This window comes from Amborella trichopoda, chromosome 1 (assembly GCF_054954075.1).
Source record: "Amborella trichopoda isolate Santa Cruz 75 chromosome 1, AtrichopodaSantaCruz75HAP2 v2.0, whole genome shotgun sequence".
Classification (NCBI taxonomy): Eukaryota; Viridiplantae; Streptophyta; class Magnoliopsida; order Amborellales; family Amborellaceae; genus Amborella; species Amborella trichopoda.
Genome location: NC_142336.1, coordinates 58,912,003 through 58,932,463, shown reverse-complemented (window position 1 = coordinate 58,932,463; position 20,461 = coordinate 58,912,003). Strand labels below are relative to the sequence as shown.

The window sequence follows — 20,461 nt, the reverse complement described above, 5'->3', positions numbered from 1 at the left end:
CTCTCTCTCTCTCTCTAATGGAAGTTAAGAATAGGTTGCAATCCCACTCACCTCTCTCTCATGTCACGATTCTCTCTCATCCATCTCACATAATCTTATCCAACTTAACAACTCTCTAAAAGAAATTTTTGCTTCCTTGCAATACTAGGCGAGAGTATTTTTTTTCTTTCTAGTTTTAGGTATCCTGCGGACTGTTTTATTCTATTTAGCATGGTTGTAAACAGGAAAATCCGTCATTTCTATTTGTATTTTCATAAACGAAAAAGTTTATATAAAGTGTCAACTTTATAGTAAGGTGCATCTAAAAACCCATTAGAAAAAGTTGTTTTTATATTGGAAAACCCTCAAATCGATCATCTCGACTTTGAGATTTATGGACATTACAAATATGCGATTTCAAGTATTAAAAATAGTTAATCTTCGAACACATTATCTGGACAGTCTATTTTCAAGATTTTCAATAGTTTATAGATAAGTTAGATCGTCACCATTTCTGAAACTTTAAATTTCATAATTGAAAGAAACAAAATATTTTCATATCATTGCTAAGCTTTGGGGCACCGTAACTGTGTTTTTCGACAAAGCTCTCAGGTTCACCTCAATATTATAAGGTTGACACCTTAAACAAACCTTACCCTTTCATGAAACTCCTCACAAACATACTTTTAGCCCTCATTTCACCTTCCAATTTTCATCAGCTGACACGCGCATACAATACCATCCATCTCAACAATTTTAGTGGGCAGGCACTTGAAAAAGAGGGAGCTCATTTTAGTGAGAGAGTAGATAATAGGAGTAGGGGTTTAGTGTTTCTAGATATTTGAAAGCGAGAGCTTATTTTAGTGGGCAACTTGCCGTTGCTTTTCTCCTGTATGAGCATCAATGACCTCTAAACGAGTCATCTCTCCCACTAAATAGCTTTCCAACACTATTTAACTCTTATTTTGGAGTTTATATAAGATTTCAACCTTATACTATTGAACTAAATAGCTTTCCAACACTATTTAACTCTTATTTTGGAGTTTATATAAGATTTCAACCTTATACTATTGAAGTAAGGTCGTCATTATCATTAAAACTTAACTCCAATTATTTGGGGTTGGCTATATTAATCACACTCCGCTATTCTACTCTATCAAAGGCTAGTCACACTTCGCTATTCTACTCTATCAAAGGCCATACCCTTAGTAAGATCATAAGTCACTATAACTTTTTCACTACTTCCATCCGTATCTTTTTGGGTCTTCCACTTGAACCAAAACGCACCTCCTAACTAGTGCTCTATTGGTTCTACGCTGCACATGGCCAGCCCATCTAAGTCGCTTTCCCTCATCTTATCACCTATTTTAGTCACCCCTAAGTTCCCTCGAATATAATCATTCCAATACTATTGAGGTAAGGTACACCTCAAATTCTTTGAGAAGGGAGCGTTTCGATGTTGGAAAACCCTATAATTTATCATCTTAACCTCAAGACATATTAATACAAAGAAAAAAAAGAATTTCAAACCCTAAGGACAATGTATCTTTCAAACAGTTATCTAGATCATCTATTTTTAAGTTTTATTTAATATTTATGTTTTGTTCGATGAGACCTGAAACAACGTTAACATAAAGTTAGAACTTTGGAGCGACGCCCTAGAATCCAAAGTTTTTAAAATTAGTCGGACTAAAACAGATTGTATGAAATGCAAGTTTAGTAATAATAGGAGTAGAGAATATAACAAGTAGTAAAAATTGATGGTTAGGAATTACAAAGAAGATCGTACTTTCGATATATTGGGTCTATAATCTGGAAAAATGGAGAGATTGATGAAGATGTCGCACACAAAAATAGAGCTGGGTGGGCAAAGTGGAGATGTGCAACTATAATTTTATGTGATCACCGCATACCAATGAAGCTGAAGGACTATAGGATAGTTGTGAGACCAACTTTATTTTATGTGGCGGAATGTTGGGCAGACAAAAAAAAAATACACCCAGAGTATAGCGGAAATAAGGATGTTGATATGGATGAGTGGCAAGACCAGAAGGGATAAAATTCGAAATGAATCCATTTGGGAGAATTTAGGTATGACACTAATATACAATAAGATGAAAGAGAGTAGACTTAGGTGGGCTGGCCATGTATGGCGCCGACCAAGTACAACACCTGTTAGGAGGTGCAAATTAGTTAAAGTGAAAATATTAAAAAAGACAATATGTAGGTCCAAAAAAACATGATTGGAAGTAGTCTGAAAAGATACGGGGACTTATGACCTCGTTAAGGGTATGACTAGCAGAATGACAGACCGAAATCTATGTAACCGAACCCAATTAATTGACAAAAAACTATGATGATGATAATGAGAATTGAACATTTATGTATCTATTCTATATGTACCATTTTCAAAAGTTTAAATTCTATAAATAGGGATGAAAACAAATTTTCAAACCATAACAAGGTTTTCAACGTGGAAACTGCATCTCAAATTGTCAAGTCATTATGAGATTTCCAACACGAAAACTACATTCCATATAACAATTAGGGGTGCGCCTTACTGCCATATTCCATAGTAAAAGAAGGGTGCATTATATAAACTCACCCTTTTGGTTTCTATCTCTTGCATGTATCACGCAAAATACCCCTCAACCTAATTTAAGCAAAGCGAGTTTTGTAAAATAAAAATAAAAATAAAAATAATAAAATAAAGTAAAATAAATAAAATAAGGAAAGGGTTTATATAAAGACCTTAGAAGGTGGGCAAGCTGCAAATAAAAATCAACCCCAAAAAATGTTATTTTGATATTAAAAAAACTCTACAATTGATCATCTTGACCTCGAGATTTACAAATATAAAATAAAAAAGATTTCAAGAACCTAATACATCTTATAATTTATTATCTAAACTGTCTATTTTCAAAATTTTAATATACTAAATCTACACTCTTTTTTAGGAAAAATATCTCCATATCATTTATTTTTAAGTTTACTTTCACAATAGACTCAAAGTTTTAAAAGACATATTGGGACATAAAAATTGTAAATTTTATTTACTTTAACCCCCTGAGCTAATTTTAACTTATATTTTTAAGTCAAACAAATCTAAAAAAGCATACCTTTTCTCAAAGCCATCCTCCCAAATTTCTAGAGAGAGATGTGGCTTCATGATGGTGAAAGGTCACCGAGAGGAAAGAAAAAAAATATTTGGAAAAATATAATAAGAGAGAGAATGAGAGACATAAAAAAAGAGAGTGAGAGGCGTAAGAAGAGAAAGAAAGAAATTTAAAATATATAAGTGAATAGAGATAAAATATTGGGTTTCAAAAGAATATGTTTTTCCCACATTTGTTTAGGTTAAAAACTAGGTTTAAAATGACTAGAGAGTTAGAAGATATCTTTTTAGACCTTGAGTTTAACAAGAAATAAAACCAGGGATATAGAGATATTTTTTTCTTTTTTTTAAGCTTTAAATTTCACAAGGGAAAAAATAGATTTTCAAATCATCGTAGGTATTAAAGCACCGAAACCACTTTATTCACCCAATGAAAAACCGCATCTTTTAGCAAGATCTAGAAATGCACCATTAATTATTTAATGTTGAGACCTTATCCCTACCAATCCCTTCTCTTTATCCAGGACCAGTGCACTTTTCTGACCAATCCTCTCTCTCTCTAACCACGCCCTCACCCCGTTTATATTATTTTCACATCAACCACTATTCAATTAACCACTCTGAATTATCTTTTAAAGAATCTACAAATTTTGTTTGCAATTCCAATCAATTTATGTGTTGAGTTTAGTAAGCTGCAATAAAAGTTTTGACCACATTTATAACAATTTTTTTTAAAAATCAGTACTTTAACATAAGATGATGTGATGACCAAACTGTTTTTTAATGAAAAAATCATCAATATGACCATAGCATCAAGAGAACAATTTAATACTAATCAATCTGTGAAAGAGAAGGCATTCAAAATGTACAGAAAAGAAGAATTGGAAGTCGCAGATTATTACAATTCATCATTATAATCATCCTTAGAAAGATGGAAGCACTCCTCATCCCAATAGTAGGGAAACTTCAGCTTGGCTAAAGAATGTGGCATGAGCCAGTCATCATAAATGAACCTGTATCCAAAAAAGTCATTAAAAATTCTCTCCCTCTCTCTCTCTCTCTCTCTCTCTCACACACACACACATACAAGAAAAAATAACATGCATCCGATGAAGTCATGACTAAGCTCTCTCTTACACACATGCGCACACACAAACCGACTCCAAAAAGGATGCTGGGCAGAAAGGATGGATGATGTTGGGCAGAAAGGGAAATAACACCTAGGGCCTATCATGTTTTGGTGGGTTGCACTCTCTCTTCAACACCCTCCATCCATCAAATGCATAGTGGTGAGCTGGATCCACCTCTGATCAGGTAGAACCACGTTCTACTCGATCATTTCTCTAAAAATAACACCCACACATGAGAGAGAGAGAGAGAGAGAGAGAGAGAGAGAGAGAGAACATTTGCGACATTTGACTAAGAAACTTCTGTCGCTTAAGCAGTGTTTTAGAAAACAGATTGGCCACTTGAACTGACCACCAGTTGGACTGCTCTGGGTTGCCTGAATCAGACAACATGGATAGCACTAATAAGATTATCTGAAATTTTAAGATAAAAAAAAATTCACCTACCTACATTTTTGGCCCGTCGACACAACTTAATTATGTCGATGGGTTAGCCCATATTAGGCCCGGCAATGGGTCAAGCAGGGGCTGGCCCAGGATCCTAGAGGCCTAGCCCTAGCCTGGCTTGGACCAGGACCGAGCTCAGAGGCCCTAGCCTTGGGCCGACCTCATGGTGGCTTGGTGCCTGGCCCAATTAGTGGTTTGTGCTGAGGTGGGCGCCCTGTAGGCCTGGCGCCAGCCTTTTTCTTTTTGCTTTAGAGAAGTTAAAATTTTAAAAGTGATAAGTTGTGAATCTTGTGATTTGAACTGAGTGATAAAACTAACATGAATATAGTAATCATTAAAACCCCAATTCGTTAGTAATATACTGCACTACTTCTAAAATATAACCCAATCTCCCTCGTTGATAGAACCCATACCTCTCTCCTAACCCACAAACCTAGCTCTCTCTCTAAACTAGAAACCTTTTCTACCTCTAACACGAAGTCAATTCGACTCTCTCTCTCTCTCTCTATGTATATATATATATACACAAACCCAAATTTTTTATCTCCCCAAAGCTTTCTTTCTCTACACAAATCCAAATTGTCTCTCCTCAAAGCCTAACCACTCTCCTAAGCCACAAACCTAGCTTTCTCTCTAAACTAGAAACCTTTCTACCTCTAACACGAAGTCAATTCGACTCTCTCTCTCTCTATATATATATATATAGATATATACACAAACCCAAATTATTTATCTCCCCAAAGCGTTCTTTCTTTACACAAATCCAAATTGTCTCTCCTCAAAGCCTACCCACTCTCACTACACAGCTAGTCTCAGTAATCTTTCTCACCCACACTCTTCTCTCTCTCTCTCTCTCTCTCTCTCTCTCTCTCTCTCTCTCAACAGAGCCAATCCCACTGGTCTCCTTTACTGCACAAAATTGAACTGTTTCTCTCTCCCACCAAAGCCCCCTCTCAGAGGCTCTACTCTCTACAAAAACGCAAACTGTCACTCTCTCCCACCCAAGCCTACTCTCTATTTTATATAGAACATCTATGGTATGGGATTTCTATTCCGAGTGAAACGGGTTTCAAAAGGATACTAAAATTAATGAGTATGATGAGATTTTTCCTTATTTTTTGAATATGTCCAATTTTGTATTAAGCTATCCTTGCATATACAGGATAAATGTTAATTTCTAATTTTCTACGCTTTCTTAAATTTTTATATTTCATAAAAAGGAAAATAATAAATTTATTATTTTACAAATTTAAATTATAATTTTCTGTTGAAACTAATAAACCTATAAAAAAAGAAAGAAATTTATCATCAATAAATAAGGTTGACTTTACAGTTGACAGCATCAAAAAAATAAATAATTAAGGTTGACTTTCAGAAATATCTATGTTCAAATGAATAATGCCTTCTAACTTCTTTATATTTCTATTTTCTTAGAGTGTAAAATCATTCATGTAACATAATGAATGATGTTTGAAAAAATAGTTTAGTTTTATTTTGTATAATCATCTCAACAAATAAAATGAATTTTTATTTTCTTTACATTTGAATCTTATTGATTTTGTAAATAAAAGAATATATATTCTTTTAAGTTTTATTCTAATCACAGTTGTTTGTTGATTAAGAAATTTATGCACATTTAAAGTAACTTCGAAATACGCATTATCCCCAATATAACCTTTATGCTATATTGCATGCTACGTATTATGAATTTCCTATGCAGCTATGCTACCATCATGCAATCAATCAATTGTAGCCCTTCATTGCATAAATAAGTTTTTCTCTTCCACAAGTCGCTGCAGAGTAGGAAATTCTCCTTATGAATTCTTAATCAATAACTCGCCTTGCAAACTAATAAAGGATTATGACTAATTTCTACTCCTTTGATTTTCTTCTTAAAAAATAATTCTTGCACAGTACAATAGCAGAGTTATATATTCTTAGGAAAACATATTTATTTGGGTGTATGTATGTGCGTGTTTGTGAGTACTAGAATGAATTTAGATTTTCAATTGTTCAATCATTTTACTTAGTTCACCTAAATAACATGGAATATCGCACATCTACTTTAACTTTTTCCATGATAAAATTTTATTAAATAAGTAGTCTATATAGTCTATATGTTTAGTCTATTATATAGAATATAGACTACTTGGTGTATAGGCCAAGTCAGGCCGTTGATGCCTTGCCTAGGCTGGCTACCAGCATTAGGATTCAGGCCTCACCAGCCAAAATTAGGGGCCAGAGCTATATAGGCCAGGCTGGCCGTTGCCACCCCAAACCATATATCCAAGGCCAAACATAATTGTTACATGTGAATAATATAAATTCCATAGAGTAAGAAGCAACTCATGAGAGCAAATTTGAGTTAACCAAAAAATCACATGGATAAGAATAACTATTTCAATATCAAAATAGAAAGACTTCAAAATGCGACTATAAAAGATTACTCACACTTTGACTGGAGGACGAGATATTACGACAAGCATCTGCAAATCCGTATCCTCAGCCGTATTCCATACCTGTGTGTATTTACATAACAAGGTTGCAACTTCATATACACATGAATTTAATATAACAATATTGATTAAGAAACAAAAGCTACTCTTGAAAAGACATGAATAAAGAAAAAGGAAAAAGTTGATATAGAGCCAGGGCTCTAAACAATCAAATTAGAGCCCACCTCAAAAATTTCACTAGAAAAGTTTGTTTTGATGACCAAATATCCTCAAACTGATCATCTCGACATCAAGATGCATGGACATGAGAAAAAAATAGATTTCAAGTTTTCGAAATAATGCATCTTAGTAACATATTTTTGGACTGTCAATTTTCAAGATTTTGAAGTTTTCATAGATCTGCTCGATCTACTTGTTTTTGAAGTTTTAAATTTTCTAATTAAAGATGAAAATATATTTTAAGGCTATCCAGTATTGAAAGTTTGAACATTTCTCGACACTATTTGAAGGTGCGCTTTACTTTGATTGTTTAGTGCCTCAGCTCTATACAAACAACACCCAAGAAAAAATACAACATTTGGATCATGACATGTCCCTTAAAATGGACAGTGATGGAGACCGACCAGAGCAGATCATGTAGCCAATTGTGGGTCCCTCTGCCTTGCAATCACTGTCCATTTTAATGGATGGTCATGATGCCAAGGGACAACGGTTTTCTGAATCCATTGGATTATAGAATACCTATCCCAAAGCAAACAATTTTAGCAAGGATAACATGAACAAATAAACAGAAAGACATGCCAAAAAGCAAAGCAATGATACACATATCCACATTAAATGAAACATTGAGCATAGCACCACTATAGTGGTTGGTTCGAAGCCTATGTGGTAGGTCAAAAAGGTTAACTAAGAACCCACTTTTATTTTCATTGACTCTCTTTCATAATCCTTAATCCTGATGGAATACAATCTCCCAAATCAAATACACTTGTTTCTCTCTAAGGGCATTCAATGTTACTCTTTTAGCAAGTATTAAAAAACTTACCTGATGTACTGCATTTACAGGGATAGAGAAGGTGCTGTTTGGGAAAATAGAGAACTCATTTGGCTTTGCTGGCTGTCGCATATGCAAATCTGGGGCTAGGAAAAGAGTTCCACTCCCCTTCAAAACAACAAATATCTCTTCACACGAGTGTCTATGAATCGGTGTCCGAGATCCAGGAGAAAAAGTCTGAAGCCATAATTCAACCTAAAAAAATAAGGCAATATGAGCCCAAGCAAGTAAATTATTCATTTGCATAGTAACAAGATAAGAAAGAATAAACTAAGCATAGCTAGAGTACTGATATTCAGTATCATCATCGTCAAAGTCTTTTTCCAACTAAGCATAGCAACTAGCATTGTTAGAACATCGTTACTATATATATAAGATACTCTATAGTGTGAGCACCCTAACATAACCCTATATATAATACTTCAGTTATACAATCTTGTACAAACTCTTCATTTTAATTAATACTTCATTAAAAAAAAATTTAAGGAAAAAAAAAAGGAGGATTGATTGTAATGATCCAATCAACAACTTCATTGAGCATATAATAGCTTGTTTTCTAAATGACTACGTCAGCCAAATGCTGATTTGAGTTGCACCGAATCCCAAACTAATTTTATTTTTAAAAATTTTCAGAATTGATTAATATGGGCCTAGTCAAGTTATCAGTTCAAATGCTAAAGTCAATCAGAAAAGTTATATAGCCCCTGAATACTTGATAGTGATTTTAGAGGGCATAACTGGCTGCAAAAACAGTCAGAAATCTACCTTGGGTGTAGCTTCTCTGTTATCATATAGCAATAAAATTAGTAGACATCAAACAGGTAATTAGTTTTTTGATTGCCTCTACAGTTCAAATATATGGATAGCAACACTCATTTCGACAGAAATATTGAATATATGAGCATTTATTTCAAACAATAATACAAAGACCGATGACCAATATTCTACTAGGTGTTTGAAAACTGAGCGAGTTCGACTTGGACGTGCCCGAGGCCAAGTCAATAGGAACCAGCACACAGCCGGTTCTGGATGAAACCAATTCAGGTAAACTGAGTCTGCCCAAGTTTACCCATTTCTGTCCGAGTCTTAACAGGATCTCTGGAAAACAGTGATGGTTTTCTCCAAGCCATGACTTGTCCGATTTTCGGTTTACTAGCTGTTTCAGAGTTTTAAAGACTGATTTTACTTAAAGAACCTCTTTATTAGAATCCCCAACAACTTTAACTCCGTGAAAATCAGAATGGCAAGTAAATCATTGGTTTAGAACAGTGTTTTGAAACTCAGCGAGCTGACTTGGGACTACCCTGAGTCAAGTTGCCTTGGGACAGTGTCCTGATGTACACACTCGAGACACACCTGAAATCCACAATCTCAGCCCTTTATTATGTTCTTTTGCCATAGACTTGGCCAAGTCTCACTGAGACTGGGCCTAAGTCAAATGGCATGACTCGGACTCTGGACCCTGGCAAGCTTCAATCTGAGTCTGTGTTTCAAAATACTGGTTTAGAGAGTATTGAAGGCACCAGATTACCTCTTTCAATCCATCCAAAACAGCACCAGCAATGGTAATATGTGAAAGACCTTCCCTTCCAAAGTTATTCTGTGGATAACCACTAAGATTTCTAACCAGTGGTAAACCTACAGAAATAAAAGAAGAGGTAAGAGATGCACATTGCCAACAAATTTTAAGAAGAGCACTGGCTTATCAAGAAAGATTACACCTACTTAATTTGTCATTCTCTTTATGTATATACTGACTAAATGTTACTGTCAACTTTCAAAACAAAATAAGAGTCGCTGATACGAAGTCAGCACTTACTACATAGAGAACTAAACCGAACAATTTTTATGAGACGGTTTAGTCTTTACGAACATGGGAGTGGGATTCCTTGAGCTAATCTCTCTCTCTCTCTCTCTCTCTCTCTAAGTTGCCAATGAAATTATTAACGTAGAAAATATTTGTCTATACAGTGTTGAGCACATAATAAGTCTCAGGAATAGAAAAAACATGTACGCCAAGATGTAGAAAACAATAACTTCCAAATCACCAAAAATACTCAATTTAACCATCATCTCATATTATCATTCATAGAATCAAAACTAAAAGCATTATTGGACCCAAGTTTAACACAATTGTATCCTGAATAATCATTGGCAAACCAGAGTTTCGAATACATATGGAAAAAAAATATCAAAATCAAATCTACATTGGTGATTTACCCCCAAAAAAAAAAAATCTTAATGGGTTCCTACAGCAGTAATCATAAAAAATTCCTGAATGACAACAATTGGATACCAGCAATCAGTATTAAATTGGTCTCAACTCAATAATTACTTACAATAATAATCTATTCAAAGGTGTGTCAAGTATCGATCCAAGTTCTTGGGTTCAACAGGAAATACGTAATCTCAAGAAAAACGGTATAAAATGAACCAATTTATCAAAAATATAGAGGTTCACGAGAACAAACATATAATCTCTAGAAAAAAAACCCAAAAAAGAACAATTGTATAATCTCAAAAGTCAAAATGCAAATGAAGTGAAACAATCAATCTAATTCCTGGGGTTCATCTGATGTAATTATCCCACAAAAATAGAATCACTAGAAAACCCATATCCAGAAAACAGTAAAAAATTCTGGGGTTAAGCGAACAGCAACAATATCTCTGAAAAATTGAAGCAATCAACACGTGTTCTTGGTTTTAAGAGAACAAGTTCATAGCCCTTCAACTACCCAAAAACAAAAAGAAGGAAAAACAAACAGATAAAGAGAGAGAGGAAACTGACATTTTAAATGAAGACATAGGAGAGAGAAAAAAGTGCAGAGAGAGAGAGCACTGACCTTTAATTAAACAGTGGGGTATTTGGTGAGCAGGAACCTTCAGAGGAGAGAGAAGGAAGAAGAGGAGGAGACAGAAGATAGCAGACATTGGCATTTAGCAAACCCCACCATTTGGATTTGTTTTCCAGAGCCTAATTATCCATTTCTGTCGAACTCAGGGCTAGTTTGGGGATAAAGAAAATCTTCAGGGGATATGACTGATTAAACAAAGAACAAAGACCTTCAGGAAAAGTTCTTTACCAATATCGTGGACACTAATTTACTGCTAAAATTACTTTTATTGCCTTTTTGATGTTTTGAAGTTCCAAAATGATGAAATTTCAATAGTGCACCAGACACTAGGAAAGCAAAAACATGGACTCGGACGAATTGCCAAGGTCCGATCCCGAGTCCAAATACAACTTTGAGTTGGGGTGGCAATGGACCCGGACCCGAACCCGGACCCGGACCCGACCAGAAACCTAAGGGGTAGACGCGATCCGGGTCTGAGTGTGGGTCCAAAAGTTGAACCCAATAGATCGGGTCTGGGTACCTAACCTGTTGTCCCCTATTTAACAACAACAAGAAGTTTGCAATTCTGAAAGACATAGGAGTTTAAAGACTCGGTGTGCGAGTCTTTAAACTCTTTTGATAGTCATCGTCATCTTCTTTCATGCTTTATCCATTCTGGGTGAAGTTGAGTACTTGAATCTTGTTTTACCATTCTGCTCTATCAAAAGTTATACTTTCAGTTATATCAAATATTTGAATATCTAATAATAAAAAGAATTAAGTTTGGTTAAATGTGTGGGATTTTAAATAAAAAATTGTGTTTGGCTTAAACTAGGCTTTTGTGAACCATGATATGAAGAAATTTGCTAGTTGTAACTTGAAGTTTTAACCGATAACAAAATGGAATGAGATTTTGAAATCATAACTCATCCACACTATGGATAACAAAATGGATTATTTATATCATATAAAAAGAAAATGAGAAAATATCCTATTATTCTCTATTTTTAACTTCTATATCTCATCAGACCCAAGCAAAATGACTCCATCTTTTTCTAAAACGACATTTTTATTGGACTTTTTTAATTGTCAAACTAAAGACCACCGTGGTTTACTGGGAATTTCGGCTTCTGGCACTAAACCCCCATTAGTGTAGCACATAAGTGGGCTTTTGTCGTGTCAAACACCTTAAATGGTAGGACTGGGCAAGTTAGAAAAATATATTAATGGTTATTTTATACTAAGGAAAACACCTCCTTAGTATAAGGAAAACATCTATGAAGTATTAGGAGTATTTATGTCAATTCATTTTTTGACTATTATATTTTTAATATTTTATTTTGGTGCAAGTTGGTCATATGTACACACGCCTCAACTTTTAAATAAATCTGACTGGTAAAATAATTATTAAAATTCAAATACTACCAGACAACTTTGGCCATGTAATAGATTTTAGACAGTGATGAGATGTAAGTGAAGTACTATAGCACTTCACTTATAGATGTTTTATAGTTCTTTTTTTTTTGGTACAAAAATGCTTCAACCTTGTTTGAATTTTGTTTAAAGGTATCTTTATTGTTTATAGAGGGCACAATCGATATTTATATAGAAAAATAAAAATAATTCATCAACTACGGGAACATTCATTTCCAAAATATCTATTTTTCTTTAACTTATCACTTATAAAAACGCTTTTAAAAACAAAAACAAAAAAGGGCAGAAACTTTTGACACTTTATTGCAAGTAATAAAAGCTCCGCCATTTAAAAGGTGTTGACATTAGAAAAACTAGTACTAAGATTGTGTGGTTTGTATAAGCCTTAGGCCTTAAAAATAAGGTACACCTTCAAAAAGTGTTGAAAGATGTTGTTTCGGCATCAGAAATCTTTGTTACGGTTTGAAAAGTTATTTTTATCTCTAACTATACAATTTAAATATTTGAAGTTAGTGTAGATTGAGCAGATCGATGAGCACTTGAAAATCTTGAAAATTGATAGTCTAGATAATATATTACAAGATGCACTATTTCCAATGCTTGAAATCTAATTTTTCTCATGTCCATATATCTTAAGGTCTAGATGATCGAATTGATGGTTTTTATATATCAAAACAATAACTTCTACTAAATTTTTGAGGTGCATCTTAATTTGATTGTTTAGGACCTCACTTTCATATAAACTTTTTCCTTCTAGAAAATAAAAGTCTTTCTTTTAAAAAAAAAAAAAAAACCGTCATAAAGGTACCTTGATAGTTGGTGTAAGTAATGAAACCTTATTCAAACCCTTGGATTTTCTAAGATTTTAATGAGATTGAGAAATCCCATGGTGCCAACCTCTATGGGAGGGTTTGTGTGTTGAATTTTAAAATTTTAGCTTGGGCAATGATCCAAAGCTAACAATCATGTTTGCCTTTGGGAAAGACCTTTTGAAGGAAGTTCTTCCTTAGAAATCCTGTTTCTCATGTTTGTTTCCTGAGAAAGTAGTGCTTAACGTATTTAGTTGGTTAGGTGCTTTTGATGCTTTCCCGAATGTTCTACACAATCTTTAATCATGTGAGAAACTGTAATCCTACTTGATATTATTAAACACAAGCCATATATTAAAGTATACTAAGGAATTTGACCCTATCCATTTTTTTAAATAGTTTAGCAATTAGTTTTTTGAAAGTGTTAATGGATGGGTGTCATTTGGAATATAGACCACAAGGTGTAGATTAGGGTGTGGAGGAGCTACCACCACGACCCCGGCCCCTTTCCTGGCATGGAGGTAGTTTTAGTTGATAAAATGCAGGGCCCCCTCATTTTCCCATATTTTGAATAGTTGAGAACGTGAAAGTCTACAAATCCATCATATCAACCCCTAGATTAAGATCCTAAAGAAAAAGTAGATTTAAAGTCTTGAAAATGTTCTATCTTGAATGCCATCTCAAATGAATTGTCTATTGTCTTAGACCCTAATTCAATCATACAAGCACTATTTTAAGGGCTCCAAATCCATTTTTATAGGGTGAATGGATTCACAGGGGTTTATACCAGGTTTTATAACGGTATTAGTGTTTCAATCCATGGCGAATTTTGAAAGGGGAGGCTTCTGTAAACCCCCGAACCATCATTAGATGAGTTTAAAGATACATTTTCCATTGAGCCATCAAGTTTTTTGATGTTGCTTTTTTGTTTTCCCAGGAGATCGCATTTATTGGTGAGTTATGTGGTGAAAGGAGATTTCAAACGAAGTCCAAGGTGGGTTCTTCTCCAATGAAATCACAATATTTTTCGGCAAAATTTGAGATGGGTTGTATTTCCTTGTGAAATCACATGTTGAGTTTGATATCTGACAAAATTTCAAAAAGATTTTAATTGTTTTGGCGATTTTAATTTTTTTTCTTTTCACGGCAAAGGATATTTCCATCCGTTTTAGAATTATTGGCAAGTTCTCAAGCAATGACTAGACTCCGGGATTAAGGGTGGCTCAAAAGAACCTGTATCTGTGTTTTTCTTTACCATTTCTCAATCAGGAGGACAGATTGGTACTTCATAGAACTCTGGTTTGCTTCACCATAGAATGGCGGAAAGACTATTGCCTTTTTGTAAGACTGCACATAAAAAAGCAGTGTGGTTTCATCCAAGAGTGACACTAGAAGAACCAGGCTTACCTATAGTTGTATAGGATGAAGAAGGAGACAATCACGACATTATCTACCCAACACCAGAATCTGTCTCTGTGGCGATTGGTAATCATCCTGACTTTCGGTCCGATGATGAAGTAGAATTCGCGCCTCCTCCACTCAATGTAATGGAACTACGTATTGGAGAGATTACTATGCCGGGGTTGCTGGGTTTTCAGGTTCCAGATCTTCAGAATCAAGAGCATGTTGCAAATTTTGTGTTCCTCAATATTCTAATATGGATCAGGAGTAAAAAGCGCCTTTTAAACTTATGGGTGTTGTTTTTGGTGATGGTTTGCCATTGATGCTTGATGCCCTTAGAGAGAAATATAGAGGAGAACAAATGAGTTTAACGATGATTTACTAATCTCTATTGCTATAGAAGATATGATCAATGAGACGGTTGTGAAAAGTGAAAAGAAGAAAGCTCCTATGAGAGGAACTCGTCGAACTCGTCATTCTGCCCGTATAGCTGCAAAATCAAAAGCGCATATTGGAGTGGTTATTTCTGAAAATCGTGGATATACAATTGTTTTAAGCATTGATGATGACAACCCTAGACCTGCCAAATTACAGTCCTTCACTAGAGTCGGGGAATGCTCTAAAGTTCATGCAGATGCTTAGTTCGAATGTGCATGGCTTGGGAAGCATACACTGAAAAAATGGGGTGTCTTTTTTTCCTCAGGACAGAAAGACTGGGTATCTTAATGCTACAGGAAACTAAGCTTGGAGATAAGGTCTATGCATTTATGGGGAAGGGGGTTCTTGCCATTTTGTGGGTTTAGATTCAATAGGATCTTTTGGGAGTCTTTGGTGTATTTGGGATGCATCTTCTTTTATTGTTATTGATGTTTTCTTAACGGATATAGACTTATTCGTATTATTTTGGAAGGACTTTTTTGCACTTTTAGATGGTTGTTGATAAATGTTTATGGCCCAAATGAGACTACTCTTAAACCTGCTTTTATTTCAAAAATGTCTGGTTTAATTACTTATTGTGGTTTATCGATATGCGTTGGGGGAGACTTTAATTTTGGGCGTTGGGATGACGAATCCACCTCAAATAATCCTATAAATTCCTCTATGTGTTTTTTCAATAGCTTTATTCAACAAAATGAATTCATAGATTTACCTTTGAATGGAGCAAAATTTACATGATTTAATAATAGTGTCACTAATCTTGTTATGAGTAAGTTGGATAGGCTTTTTGCCTCTAGTTCTTGGGAAAATTACTTTTTATTAGTAAAAATTATGTAGACACCTCATTTTAGAACTGACAAATTCTGTAATATTCATGAACCCTTAGGACTACACTATCCTAGTAAACCCCCAAACTATAGACCACCATAGTCTATATTGCCTGCTTTGTAATCCAGAATCATGCATAATATCTTGTTAGTAAAAAAAATCATTAAAAATAGCAAAACACCTCATTTTGACCCAAATTTTGGCAGGCATCATCACAAGAGCCCGTAGATCCCCCCATACCTGGAAATTTGCGATTTTGGGCAGTTTTAGTCTGGGTGACACCACCATTGTCGCCCAGTCCAGCCAGACCCAAATTGCCTGATTTTTGGCAAGTAGCATCCCGAGAGCCCCAAAATCAGCCCAAAAAGGAATCAACCAATTTTGGACAGATTTGTTTTGGATGACACTACCAGTGTCACTTGAGCGATTCCAGTAGTGTCGCCTAGCCCAGACCGACCCAAATCGGCTAATTTTTGGCAGGCAGCATCCCGACAACCCCAAAATACCCCAAATTAGAATCTGCTAATTTTGAGCAGATTTGGTCTGGCCCAGACCTGACTGCCCCAAATTGACAGCTTCCTCATTGCAACCCCCCTCCCGAGTCATTTTTGGCCAAGTTCAATGAACCTGGACCATTTTGGTCTGGGTCGCTCTCCCAAGTCTTGGACCACCAAAACGGTAGTCCAGGCTGGGAAATCTTATGGTTATGGTATGTTACCCATTTTAGACGACTTTCAACTTATAAAAAGGTCATTTTTGGATCATTTTAGGTTAGACTCTAGAGACCCTTTAGATCTGATTAACTTGTGTGCCTAGAGCATACTTAGAGAATGTGAGACTTGAGAAAAACCTAGACATAGGAAAACCTTAGCTCTAGGTCACTTACAGCCCTTAGATTAAGAGATCCATCAATCAAGCTATGACCTGGTCAAAACGTGAAGAGAAACAAAGAGGATGCACGTCATAAACTCAACCGGTCCTAATACGGGCGTGGGCGTGGCCTCGAAACTTCAGGAGCCCCGGGCCAACTGGCCCGGTCTGGTATTTTTTACTCTTTCTACATTTATTTTCTGTATTTATTTATTTTATCAGAATTAAATTAGTTTTATTGCATGTTATGTTGTATTTCGTATTTCGGATCAATGTTGGCTCTGCCACTGATCTGAGAGCAGATCTGCTCACTTTTGAGTAGATCTGACCTCATACCAGAATTTGATTGTCCCACTCTCTATAACACATCTCTTTTAAGATCAGTTTGTGGTACGGATTTGTGGCATCTTCCTCTAAAGATCTCTTTGATTTGCATTGTAAACAAGTTAATTATGTGGGTAAATTCACTTCTGATCATGTAGCCATTATTCTAAAAACGGAGGATATTCATCTTAGACATAGACCTTTCAGATCGGATATTGTGTGGCTTGAGGAAATTGAGGTGGTGGATCTCATAAAAAATTCATGGATTAATACTACTGTAGGGGGGGTGGTCTGTATATAAAATTTTAAAAAAATTAATGGTTCTGAAGCAAAAATTACTTCAATAGAAGAAGGAGACTGAGTCATATTAGTGATGAGACTGAATCATCTTAGTGATGAGACTGAGTCATATTAGTGAACTTGATGATGTAATGTTGAATCAGGGTTTTACATCGGTGGATTTGGTGAATGATTGAGAGACTCTTGTTAATACCAGGCATGAATTAATGATAAAGGATGAAATTTATTAGAGGTAGAGATCTCTAGTGAAATGGTTGAAGGAAAGGGATTTAAATACAAATTTCTTTCATTGTATTGATAATGCTCGACGTCGACAAAATGATATTTTTGATATCTCGTTTAATGGGGTGGAACATTATGATAATAACGCTTGGGAAAATGAATTTATCAACCATTTTCAAAGGGAATTTTCTAGTGAACAACTATGTCGTGTTAATTTAGAGGGTGTTCCTTTTAATGTACTCTCTCAAATGGAGGGTTTAAATGGAAGAACTTAATATGCAGTCTTTGCACTTCCTACTGATAAAGCACTAGGACCTGATGGCTTTCCATTTTTATTTTTCCATAAGTTATGCTCTTTACTGAAGGATGAGATTTTATTTATAGTCAATGATTTTATGCAGAGTGGTAAATTGAATAAAGGAATTAATTCTACATTTATTGCATTGATTCCAAAAAAATCATCGATTGCATGTATTAATGGTATTCAGCCAATTAGCCTGTTAACCAGTTTATATAAGATTATCTATAAGGTGTTGGCAAAGAGATTGAAAAGTGTACTTCATGTTATTATTTCTTGGAATCAATCTGCATTTATGGATGGTGCATTGATAGCATAGGTATGTATTCATGTAAGAGTAGAAAGTGGTATGCCGGGAATTCTTGTCAAACTGGATATGGAAAAGGTTTATGACAGAGTGGAATGGGGAATCTTTAATGAAATTATGCATAAAATGGGTTTTGGTATTAGTCGGAGGAAATGGATTTCTGGGTGTTTCTAAACTGCTCATTTTTTCATTTTGGTGAATTGTAGTCCCAAGGGTTTTTTTAAAGCCACAAGAGGTCTTAGGCAATGGGATCCTCTCTCCCCTTTCTTACTTACCCTTGTTGGTGAGGCCTTCAGTTTGATGATTAACAATATGGTTCATCATCAAGGTTTTTCTGGTTTTCAAATAAAAAGTAAGGGACCCACTATCTCTTAAGGGACCTACTATCTCTCACTTACAATATGCTGATGATACCATTTTATTGTGTAGGGAAGATGTAGATCAGATCATGACTATATGAAGGTTTTTTATTTGTTGTTAATTTGTTTTGGGGCTCAAAAGAAATTTTGGAAAAACCTCAATAATTAGTGTGGGGTGCCAAGATGTGGTGGTCAACTATCTTGCTCAAGATTTTGAATTGTAAGAAAGAATGTTTTCCAATTACTTACCTGTGAATGCCTTTATCCGATTGCATGTTACCAAAGGTCAGACGGGACCATGTTGTTAAAAGGGCAAACCAAAAACGATTCATACAGAAATCAAAACAATTATCTCTTGAGGGTAGAGTTACTCTGATAAAATCATGCTTATCTAATTTGCCTATTTACCAGCTCTCTTTATTATGTATGCTAGGTGATATTATTAAACAATTGGAGAAATTAATAAGGACTATTTTGTGCGGCTCTGATAAGGATGTGAAGAAATATCATCTGGTTTATACTTTAAAATTGGAGGGTTTGGGCATTAGAAAATTAAAATTTATTAATCAAGTTTTGCTAGCGAAATGGTGGTGGTGTGTAATGCAAAATGATGAGTGCTTATGGAAGGATGTGCTTCAGGATAACTATGGTTGGGATCCTTGCAATCTTATTATTGCTCGTGGACAAAGGGAAGAACAATCTTGTATATGGAGGGCTTTATATTCTATGCGGCATTTTGTGCTTTCAAACTCAAGATGGATAGTTGGAAATGGAGATTCAGTATTGTTTTGGCATTCTAAATGGCCTTCAGATTTGTCTTTTAGATGGTTATATCCGGATATTTTTCTAAGAAGTTCATCTCTTATGGCTAAGGTTAATGACATGCGTATCAAAGATGGCTTATCTGTAGTATGGAATATTAACTGCCTATATAACCGTATCCCCAATATTGCGGTGAATCAATATATTAACATTCTCAAGTCTTTGGATGGATTTCGTATATTTGATTCAGGAAAGGATACAGTTGTCTGGGAGTTAGAAATAGATGATTTTTTTTCAGTGAAATTAGCATATAATTTATTATTCCATGACAGGGTAAGGTGGACTCAATCGACTCTAAAGGACATATGGAAATGGCGCATACTTCGTAAGGTACAAGTGTTTACATGGATTATGTCTTAAAAGACAATAGTAATGATTGAAATTTAAGGAAAAGAGGGAAGATCATCGTTAATGTTTGACTTTTCTGCAAACAAGATGAGGAAACTGTTGATCATCTATTTTTGCATTGGCTTTTTACCTCTCTCTTATGGTATTGAGCAATGCATAAAATAGGCATGCATTTACCTATCCAATCCTCGATTAGTCACTTAATGAGTCAACTGAAGATTCCAGGCTACCAAAGATAGGCATTCTGCTACGGGATATTTTGAGGGTGCTATTATATGGGAAATTTGGTTGGAAAGGAACATACGTACCTTTGATGGTGTAGCTATAGGGTTGGCTGAATTATAAAGCAAAATTAATTTTTCTACGTGGAGTTGATTTAGTATTACAAAGGAGGGTTGGGGGATTTCAATAGCCAATGTTGAATTAAACTTCACTAATTTGGTCATGCAAAGATCTCTTAAGATGAGATGACGGTGCAATTGGAACCCACTAGCCATGGGATGCATGAAATTAAATTTTGATGGCTCTTCTTTTGGAAATCCGGGGCCTTCAGGAGTTGGGGGTGTAAGTCACAATCATGAAGGTCAAATAATTTTTTGTTATGCTTGACGTTGTGGGGTGGTTACTACTAATCATGTGGAATTTGAATCTTTGCTACAATGATTGTGGATCTATAGGGAGAGAGGTAT

The 20,461-nt window shown here is 35.1% G+C and overlaps 1 protein-coding gene and 1 long non-coding RNA gene across 2 annotated transcripts; one reads left to right on the top strand and one right to left on the bottom strand.

The window, feature by feature from the left end:
* Positions 1-3,425: 3,425 nt before the first annotated feature.
* Positions 3,426-11,289, bottom strand: ABP1 (endoplasmic reticulum auxin binding protein 1). Its single transcript, XM_011627412.3, has 5 exons — positions 11,022-11,289; positions 9,710-9,816; positions 8,170-8,373; positions 7,120-7,187; positions 3,426-4,107 (listed from the first exon to the last, which is right to left on the bottom strand). The coding sequence occupies exons 1-5, from the start codon at positions 11,113-11,115 to the stop codon at positions 3,993-3,995; spliced, it is 588 nt and encodes a 195-aa protein (XP_011625714.1). The 5' UTR covers positions 11,116-11,289; the 3' UTR covers positions 3,426-3,992.
* Positions 11,290-13,895: 2,606 nt separating this feature from the next.
* LOC148783957 (uncharacterized) lies at positions 13,896-15,584 on the top strand. The gene is made up of 2 exons (XR_016047108.1): positions 13,896-14,249; positions 14,525-15,584. It is a non-coding gene; the product is annotated as an uncharacterized LOC148783957 (long non-coding RNA).
* The last annotated feature ends 4,877 nt before the right edge of the window (positions 15,585-20,461 follow it).

Coding starts and splice junctions, on each gene's coding strand:
- ABP1 (XM_011627412.3), bottom strand. CDS start 11,115: ATGCCAATGTCTGCTATCTTCTGTCTCCTCCTCTTCTTCCTTCTCTCT. Junction 9,817..11,021: donor ACCCCACTGTTTAATTAAAG/GTCAGTGCTCTC, acceptor TTATTTCTGTAG/GTTTACCACTGGTTAGAAAT. Junction 4,108..7,119: donor TCTCGTCCTCCAGTCAAAGT/GTGAGTAATCTT, acceptor TTTTGGATACAG/GTTCATTTATGATGACTGGC.